Source organism: Pistacia vera, unplaced genomic scaffold (assembly GCF_008641045.1).
Source record: "Pistacia vera cultivar Batoury unplaced genomic scaffold, PisVer_v2 Contig57, whole genome shotgun sequence".
Classification (NCBI taxonomy): Eukaryota; Viridiplantae; Streptophyta; class Magnoliopsida; order Sapindales; family Anacardiaceae; genus Pistacia; species Pistacia vera.
In genome coordinates, this window is record NW_022196412.1 from 184013 (window position 1) to 194078 (window position 10066).

The 10066-nt window shown below is 35.5% G+C and overlaps 1 protein-coding gene across 2 annotated transcripts; it reads left to right on the top strand.

Annotated features, from left to right (window-relative positions):
* Positions 1 to 6891: 6891 nt before the first annotated feature.
* Positions 6892 to 9761, top strand: LOC116108754 (rho GTPase-activating protein 2-like). 2 transcript variants are annotated; one of them, XM_031394991.1, is made up of 4 exons: positions 6892 to 7340; positions 8155 to 8275; positions 8361 to 8711; positions 8866 to 9761. In XM_031394991.1, the coding sequence occupies exons 1-4, from the start codon at positions 7030 to 7032 to the stop codon at positions 9460 to 9462; spliced, it is 1380 nt and encodes a 459-aa protein (XP_031250851.1). In that variant the 5' UTR covers positions 6892 to 7029; the 3' UTR covers positions 9463 to 9761. The 2 variants fall into 2 exon arrangements, with proteins under 2 accessions (XP_031250851.1, XP_031250852.1); XM_031394992.1 differs by having other exon boundaries at positions 8161 to 8275.
* The last annotated feature ends 305 nt before the right edge of the window (positions 9762 to 10066 follow it).

Genomic DNA, 10066 nt, shown 5'->3' on the forward strand with positions numbered 1-10066 from the left:
ACTTATCACTTTATCAATAATATCATAATCTTCTAAAACTTCAATAATTTTATTATAGATTTCTAAACCACTATGATCCACATCCATTAATCTAAATCCTAATAAAGATTTATTTAATTTAAATTCATTATCAAAATAATGACTAGTCACACAAATATAATCTTGTTTAGCTCTACCACTCCAAATATCAGCAGTTAAAGCCACACTAATATGACAAGTATGAAATTTATTTTTTAATTCTAATTTCATTTTTTTAAACAATTTTATTAAATCATTTCTAGTTGCAGTTTTAGAATAACTTTTAAATCCTGGAAAAAATGAATTTTGAACAAATCTTTCAAAATATTTATCTTCTGCCATATTAATAGGTTGATCAGATGCAGCAATATATAAAGCTAACTGTTCCCTATATACATCAGAATTATAACGCCAAGTAGTACCCATATTAGTTATTTGAGTTTGATTGCTTTCTCTATTTCCATGTTGATTAATATGTTTATTAGCATGCCTTTTTAAAGTACTAGTACCATTACCTGAATCAGCTTTATAAACATTTGCACAATATTTGCATCTTGCTTTCTTGACTTGAACGCCATTTTCTGTCTCGTAAAACTTGTCGAAATGCGCCCAAACGTCTGATGTGTGTCTGTTTTCGCTTTCGACGGCAGTTGATGATCCCGCCTCAGCTTGAGATGAAGTTGGACGAGGACGACGATTACGAGGACGACTTCTAGAACCACCGGGCGCTGTTGGAATCGACGGCATATTTTGAGGTGTATCGGATTCTGAGACTGGGATTGGGACAGCGGGACTATTTGAATCTCCTGCATTCATAGTAAAATCAGCGGGACTAGGACTAGGATAATAGTTTTCTTCCTCATTGAAATTGATGGGAGAGAAATATCTATCCATTGTAGACTTGTAGTTGAAAAAAAAAATGATGTAGAAGAAATAAAAATTAAAGAAAGAGATTTGGAATATGGAAATTGGAAATATGAATTGAAAATTGCAAAACCTAATAAAAATTAAAATAAGAGCAAATTGATAACAAAAATATTAAGAGAATAAATGAATAATTGAGACTTGAGAGTTGAGAGAATAGAGATTAGAAATTTAGAATAGAGAATATGAGAAAATGAGAGAATTTGAGTTGTGAGAAAAATATGAGAGTTTAGGGCCAATTTATAGAAAAAAATAGGGAAAGAAAATGACGAAAAAGACCCCTCCAACGGCTATAAAACGGCTATATTTCAAGGGTAAAAGTGTAGTTGAAAAAAATAAAAAAGATTTACAATTATTATTTTTTTTTTTTGGCCAACCCGGCGGGTTGGCCGTTGGCAACAGCCAACCCGCCAGCAACCCGCCGGGTTGCGGGCCTCTTGTAAAGAGGACAAATTAGCAACCCGGCGGGCCGCCGGGTTACCATTGTGTAACCCGGCCCGCCTGAGGGTTGCTGGCGGGTTGGGCTCGCCCTCTTTTTTACGGGCCAGGTTAGGGTTGGCCCGCCTAACCCGGCCCATTTTTTCCACCTCTAGTTGGATCTAGCCGATAGTGCACTGATCTAGTCTTTTCGGTCAGATCCATTGTGGATCTGGTTAGAAAATGCTAGATCTTTGGTCGTAGCTAGTCGTTAACAACAGTCATATCTTTGGTCGTCGCGACCAAACGCAGCCAGATCTAGCTATTAACGATTAAACCTAGTCGTAGATCTGACCTTTTCTGACCAGATCTACGGTAGATCTAATTGAAAAATGCCATATCGGTGCACGACTGGCCAGATCCAGCTGGTCTTAGGCCAATACGGTCACTCCGGCCACCCTCCGGCAGTGGTGGCCAACTGCTGGTATTTAATGGGTGAGTGTGGGTGTTTTTGTTAATTTTTAATGTTTTATTAAGGGGTGTTTAGAAATTAACAAACATATGGGGTATTTTTGTTAACTTTCAAATTTTACCTCGTAATAACCATTAAACTTTTAGGCTCCGTTTGGTTCACAATTGGGTGTTTTTGGAAAAAGTTTTCTGAAAAAAGTTGAATTGGGCGGGTATTACGAGGTAGGATTTATAAATTAATAAAATACCCTTTATATTTGTTTATTTACAAAACACCCCCTATAATAAAATCTTAAAAGTTAACAAAAACACCCCCAACCCAATGTCAAATACGGACAGCCGGCCACCACCGCCAGAGGGTGGCCGGGTTCACCGTATTGGCGCATAACCGGCTGGATCTTGCTGGTCGTGCGCCGATATGGCCTTTGCCGGCCAGATCCACGGTGGATCTGGCCGACAAAGGCCAGATCTACGGCCAAATTTGGCCGTCAACGGCCAGATCTGACCGTATTTTCTCGTCAACGATAACCAACAAACGATCGTCGTTGATGGTCAACGACGACCGTTCGTTGGCCGTCGTTATAAATCGTTACGGCCAAAGATCTGGCCGTCAACGGCCAGATCTTTGGCCTTAGATCTGGCCTTTTCCAGCCAGATCCACCATGGATCTGACCGAAAAAGGCTAGATCGGCGCACTACGGCCAGATTCAGCCGGTAGTGCGCCATCCTAACAGATTCCGGCCATTTTCCGGCAGTGGTGGCCGGAATCTGGTAAATATGAATTACTGGGGTGTTTTTGTAATTTTTAAAAAAATATTTAGGGGTATTTAATTAAATTATCAAATTTAAGGGGTTTAAAAAAAGTTGAATAATATTGGGAGTAGTATCCCCAAAAATCAAAGTTTTTGAGTATTTTACTGTTTAACTTTTTTGGGAATACTAAAAGTAGTATTCCCAATTGGCAACCAAACGGAGCCTTACTTTTTCAAAAATACTATAAATCCTATCCAAAATAATAAAACAAACCAACCCTAATATATCTTCTAATGGTCATCAAATTCAGAGTGCTTCAATTATGTGAAAAGAATCTTTATTGTTTGCCATGAAACTCGACTCATCAATTCATTGTTTATTTATTTGATTGATGTATTATATGTTTCAAAATTTTAATTAATTAAGGTGAGCCTAATTTGAGTCTGTGACGGACAACTTGTATTAATTTAGAGTTTTAATCAATAATTAGCTGTAAGTGACTAAGCGTGTTCTATAATGAAATGAAAAGTCTTCCTATATATGCTACAACCAAAATTGGGACAAGGATTTTCCCTTTTCTTTCTATTTTAATGTTGGTCATATATAAATTAAGTAATATTTAATACAAACTATATAAAATAAACATAATTTTGAGGTGTGAGCATGAGTGGCATGGTCCTGGCCCTAAGGAGAACCCAGGAGCTTAAAGAGAGAGAGTCTCATCCATGTGGTCCAGTGGTTCAATTTGGCAAATTAGGAAACACCGTATTTGTGTGGAAGGTGTAGATTATTACTAATTAGTATTGTTGGCACTGTCATTTTATACTTGAACATATATTTTATTTTAAATTTATATACTTATGAGTCGAAATAAAAATTATGGTTGCCAACTTAGCTCTACAAATTCTCACACCCAGTAATTAAACAAATCAAAACCTTATAATATATAAGATTTATAAAATTGTTAAATTGCAGTAGATGCTTTGGATAGACCTGAAATCCCTTTAGTTAATAAAAAGCATGAAACACTTATTTAGTACAAGGAAAGTTCAACTCTAGTCTCTACATTAATTTACGGCTTTGTATTCCAATAAAAGCTGTGCCAAATATGGATTGGGCTCAAGTGGTTCTACTTTGCCACAATCCATTTAAGATTTGTTGACCAGATGTATGCCTTTAAAGGCATCATCCAATATATGGGTTTGATCATGAGTAGGGGCGGACCCTCATATTTAAAAAAAAATTGTTTATATAGGCCCGTAAAAAAATTCTGTTAATATATATATTCATGCCTACTTTCAGATTTAAAAAAAAAAAAATGAGAAACACTATATATATATATATTCTCTCAACTTTTTTCTACGTCTATCTATTTTTTTTTTTTTTCCTAAAATTTTTTACTCCCATTCTCTCTTTCACTTTCTTTATGTTATTAGTTCTTAAAACTTTTGAAAACTGAAATTGTTGAAGCTTTCACTAATCAAGGTAAGTTGACTTAATTTAAGAAGTTTGAGTTATTATCTATGTTTATACTAAGAAAATTTTCCTTTTTTTATTAATTCATATTAAAAGTCAAGGCCAGGTTGATTTAATTTAAGTTTTGATCGACTTTAGCTTAGGCTAGGTCTGATCAAAATCATGAAAATTTATATTATAATCTTTGAAAGCAAAAAAATAAAATATAAAAATTAAAAAAAGAGGAAAAATAAGAAATTTTTGTAGAACATTTTTGTAGATTGTGATTGTTGTAAACTCTTTTAATTATATTGCATTTAAGTATATCGTTAGATTCCCATGGTCTTTTGCTCTCTTTAAATGAAGAGGTTTTTCTACGTAAAAATTTTCTTGTGTTTCCTCGTGAATTGGATATTATTTTCAACATAATTTGCTAAGGTTTTGCTTCTCATAGATTCATTCAAGTAATAAAGTATTGTATTATTGCATTATTTTCTTTCAGATTATTGATATTGTATTATTTCATTTGCTTAAGGTTTGGTGATTTTTTTAAAGTTTTCACTAGTTGTTTGACAAATAATGGCGGAACCGCGAGGCCCCCCCGGGCAAAAATACTGGGTCCGCCACTGACCGTGAGAGAGGGTATTGGAGTCCCACATCAACTATACACGCTCAAGCCTACTGGTTTATAAGAGGAGGTAATTCTCCTATTTAACAAGACCTTACTGGGTAAGGAGTCCGACCCACCTCAAATTCTATCCATTTTTATTCATATAAACACTCTAAATTTTATGAATACAAATAGCAAAGTTTGAGACCTTTTCCTTAACTATTAAAAAAAAAAAAAAAATTATGAAGCAAGAATCAAAAAATAATTTTAAGAAATTATAAGCAAAGGAACTAATAGAGCGTATTATAAGTATTGAATATGTTGTGTATGATCTTTTCAACGACCATATTTGTGCCCCCTAACCTCACACAAAACCAGGATCTGATGGTCGAGCTTACCCCACGTTTCGCTTCCATAGCAGATGATTTCCCTAACAATTCCATCAATTTTAAACATGGGTGTTCAGACTTGAGTATGGGAAGGGTTAACTCAAATCTGGATTATGGGAGATTATGCATGTAATCTACCTTATAACAACAACTCTCAACCACTGTCAGACAGTATATAAAAGGGAGACTCTACCTCTATTTTGGGGGGATGATTCAAACATAGAACATGAAACCCACTTAGAGAGAGTTTAACCTCGCCTTTACGTCCCTTGTAGTGGTTCTGTGTGTAAAGCAAATACAAACAACACTATAGCAATGGATGTAAGCTTGATTCAGACGTAGGCTTGATTCATACTTACCGAACCACTTTAAAAACCTATCTTATCATTTCGTTGTGGATTTTCTAATTCATTCCAAGTTGATTTTTCTTAATCACGCACACATTCTGTCTAGAATTGTCAAAGATCGATCGGGTACCTCTTGGTTGTTGCGTTTTCGCATAAAAGTTTTATATTTCATCATCTTGTAGTAACATTTTATTACCTACCATAAACATTTCGTGTTTAAGATGTGAAAAATAATCATATTTAACTTTCTTTTATAAAAAGAGAGTTAGAAAATTGTTAAAATATTATATATAAATAGTAAAACAAAAGGGATGCTTTTGTTGTATTGGTACGTTGGGTTGTCTTCCGTAGATTTGAAAACAAATAAAATAAAATCACGAGTTGAGTGACAGAAAAAGCCGAGAGAGGTAAGCATCAACTTAATCTCTGTTTAGACAGCCCCTGCCTGCCACACTCCTTAGTTTTTCAAATTCAAATAGTGGCTTTTTGGAGGGAGAACAGAGCACAACCTAATTGCCCTTGTGGTTGTGGACTTCTAACGGGTCCATAATTTTGTGGGACCCACCAGGCGATCTATGTTCTTGTCTTTTGTCTCCTATTTTAATAATCAAAATAGATCCTTAAAACAAAAAGGATTCAATCTGGACCGCTCCTTCTCTCGATTTCATACAATAACGCAGGCTCTTGCCAGTTTAGCATTCATAGTTGTTATATTACCCTTATCATTATGTATGTTACCAAGAGTTTTAAAATTATAATTTCATAGCAATATGTAATTATATATGTAAAAGTAAAAACACAACCTGGGAGTTTTTGCAAATTTGAGAGAACAAGAGGGCCATATGAGTCATGACCAAATCAGAAAATACTGGAAATAATTAGAAAAATAATTTTATGGGAATTATTACCAGGCAGCTCTAGAGGTAGGGCCGCAGGGTTATAGAAATAGAAGTACAAGACGGTAGAGAAAAGACAAATATTTTGGAAAAACAAAAAGGAAAAAAATTCATTTCCCTTTTACCTTCCCCATTAATCACGCGAATGACATAAAAAGGACCCCTTATTATTGGAAATATCAAACTTGTCCTCATTTTGCCCTTTTTTTATCACTCAACGGTATCCAATTACTCTTAACCCTGAAAATGACATTAATTAATTATTCTTCATTATATCATTCACCAAACTTTAATTATATCATCAAACTACCAAACTAAATTTAACCCCACTTAGTCATTTCATGCTTATGTTTACTTCTAAGCAAAATAAAGGATTAGTTTTCATAATAACATTTATTAATGTGTCACCAATTTAAGCCATTACATATGGATTTATTTGGGAGTGAGGAGATAATGTTGATTTGGATAATTAGTTAAAATACTTTATGCACAACGACAACGGTAACTGTCACATGGTAAAGTGGCATTCTTGATATAAACCAAAACACTAAGGTTAAATAAAAAGAATTGTGTTGATAAAGTGACGGGCATCAGAAAATTTGAAACGAGTGGCCGTTTGAAGTCCAAGTCTAAACTTGAAAATCCCACCCGACATAAATACAACCATCAAACGAACTCTAACTCAACCTGAAATTTAAAATTCTTCTCCTCACCAAGAACATTGACCAAAGACAGATTAATCTTGAAGCATGACGGGCCTGGTAATGGTGAGAGTTGGATGTGGTGGTGCTGGTAAAGGAAACAAAGGAAACAGAGACAGTGATGAAGAACAGAACCAGCTTTCACTGGCGGAGATTCTTATAGCAGCTCTCAAAAAATCAATGATGTCCTGTCATGTTGATAGAGATGAAGATGTTATCTCTACGGTTGATAATATGGATATCGGCTGGCCTACTAATGTAGAACACATAACCCACGTCACCTTTGATCCTTTCAATGGCTTTCTTGGTCTTCCTGTTGAGTTCGAAGTTGAGGTCCCATGTCAAGTTCCAAGTGCTAGGTACTCGTTTATTTTATTGCTCTTGTTCAATTTTTAACTAGTCTTTATCCGGGCTCTTGTTTATGCTTTGGAATGTTTGAAATTTGAATGCGCGCTCTTATGTACGGATTAACACAGATCTTTAAATGAGCTACCATGTAGTTTCATTCCAGCTGAAAGTTGGTTCTTCTAGCTCATGTTGATGGGATTCTGAACTATATAACACTGTAGGGAGGTTAATCATACACCGTTTCGAAGCCCTACTTTGCTGAAAAATTCAGCTGAGTATAGGGGCTAAGTATAACTTCTACTTGAATTTAATCTATTTTATAAAATTTAAACCCAACCTCGTTGTTATCATAAGTTGGAGAGAGCCCCTGGTTTCTCATCTCCCTGATTAATATAATTCAAGATTAACAATTTTGCTCTCTCCCAATTATTCATTTTCTATGTAGCGAAAAAATGAAATTTGGGTTCAGAATAGTCTTACTAGTGTTAATGGCTTTTGTGATCTTCATATAGTCATAAATAAGATGCAAGAATTGTTTAAAGGTATTAGATTTACCACTTGAGATTTCTTTAACGCAGGAAAGAAAAAACCAATAAAAGATTTTCTCAATTCATCAACTATGCAGAGTTTTAGTTTCTTTCCATTCCAATTTCGAAATGTATTGCATGGATTTTCACTTGCTAATTTGCAATTGCAATAATCCAGTCCATTTTTTTGTAGTATGTTTCGTGTTAGCTCTTTTCTCTGGATATATGTATTGTTTTTAACGAACATTTCCTATGTGTCTTGTCCGTGGTCTTGTCTCTCGAATATCTAATTTTGCAGTGCTAGTGTGTTTGGCGTCTCAGCGGAATCAATGCAACGCTCTTTTGATTCAAGGAGGAATAGTGTCCCCACTATTCTCTTGCTAATGCAGGAACGTTTATACTCACAAGAAGGCCTTAAGGTACTTGATGTTAAATTTTGACATTAGCTCACCTTCATACAATATGAGCATCGAGTTCCTCACTAGTTTTTGAGTCGCTTTGTAGGCAGAGGGAATTTTCCGAATAAACCCTGAGAATAGTCAGGAGGAGCATGTGAGAGACCAGCTGAACAGGGGCATTGTGCCAGACAATATTGATGTCCATTGTCTGGCTGGCCTTATAAAAGCCTGGTTCCGAGAACTTCCATCAGGAGTGCTGGATGGACTTTCACCAGAGCAAGTTCTCGATTGCAATACAGAGGAAGAATCTGTTGAGCTTGTGAAGCAATTGAAGCCAACTGAGGCTGCATTGCTCAATTGGGCTGTTGATCTTATGGCTGATGTTGTGGAGGAAGAGGAATCCAACAAAATGAATGCGAGAAATATTGCGATGGTTTTTGCTCCAAATATGACACAGGTTATAAGCTGTCAACTATCCTAGCTATCTAAAAATTATATTTACTTGTTTTCAAATGAGAAGTCGTACCAAATACGAAGTTCTACTTTTTGAATGCAAGAAATTCATCTTAAATAACGTCATAATGCCACTGAAAATTTTGCTCCTTGATTAGATGTCTGATCCATTGACGGCTTTGATGCATGCTGTTCAAGTAATGAACTTGCTCAAGACCCTAATTACCAAAACTCTGAGGGAACGTGAAGATACAGCAACTGGAGGATATTCACCAATGTTATCACATTCATCTGGTCAGCAAACTGATGAGGAATATGATAGTCAGCAAGAGAGGGATAGCAGCTGTGAATTGAGGGGGCCAATATCAGAATATGATGATAATGCACATTACAGCCACAGTAGTGAGGATGAAGATGAAATTGAGTCACTCGGTGAAGTAGAAGAATGCTTCTTGAGGCAATTGGATGAGAACAAAAATGTCTCAAATGGTGGTTTCTTAAAGCAGCCAGTGGGTGATTTGCAGGGAGAGTATGCAAGTCCCAGAAGTTTTTCTGGGTTTAATCCTGAGTCTGGTATTTCTTTTACTGATAGCAAAAGCTCTTGTTCAAGTGATGGAGAAGACTCGAGGACAAGTATGATTGCTGTAGAGCAAAACATCAACAAAACGGGTCCATCAAAAGGCATTGAAAACACAAAGGATGTGGAAATGGTCGAGAAATTAGTGGAGTCAGCATCAATCATGAGTGTCCAATAAATCTGTCTGACTATCATTCTCACGGTTAGGAAAAATACTTTATTTGCCCATTTTGGTTTTCTTGCTCTCTCTTCAATCAGAGGGTTATTTCTGTAAATTGATATTGCTTGAAGTTTGGGGGTTTTGCTTGAACTGGGTTGGGTGCGTTTGCTTGTGGTGGTGGATGATTGAGAAAGCCGGTCGTGGTTCAGCTTGGGCTGAACATGTACTAGTTCTATGTTGATGTTCTAGATTGTAAAAGAAATTTAACCTTGACTTATTTAAGATTTAGTATTCCGGAAGTCTATTTGTGGATGATTTCTTAGGGAGTTTGACCTTGTCATGCTTGTTTGATTTGTAGTATAAATGTCCTTCAATAGTGAAAATATAATGGCTCTTTGATTCACTCTTTCAAATAAGATTCTGCGTTTTCCTAATAAAGTTAAATAGTAAAATGGGTTTATTTTCAAAATATTATTTTATATTATTTAATTTTTTTAAACCCTCTAAATTTATTAATTTAATTAAATACCCCTAATTTTTTTTGAAATTACAAAAACACCTCCGATAACCCACATTTATCAGATTCCGACCACCACTGCTAGAAGTTGGCCGGAATCTGGTA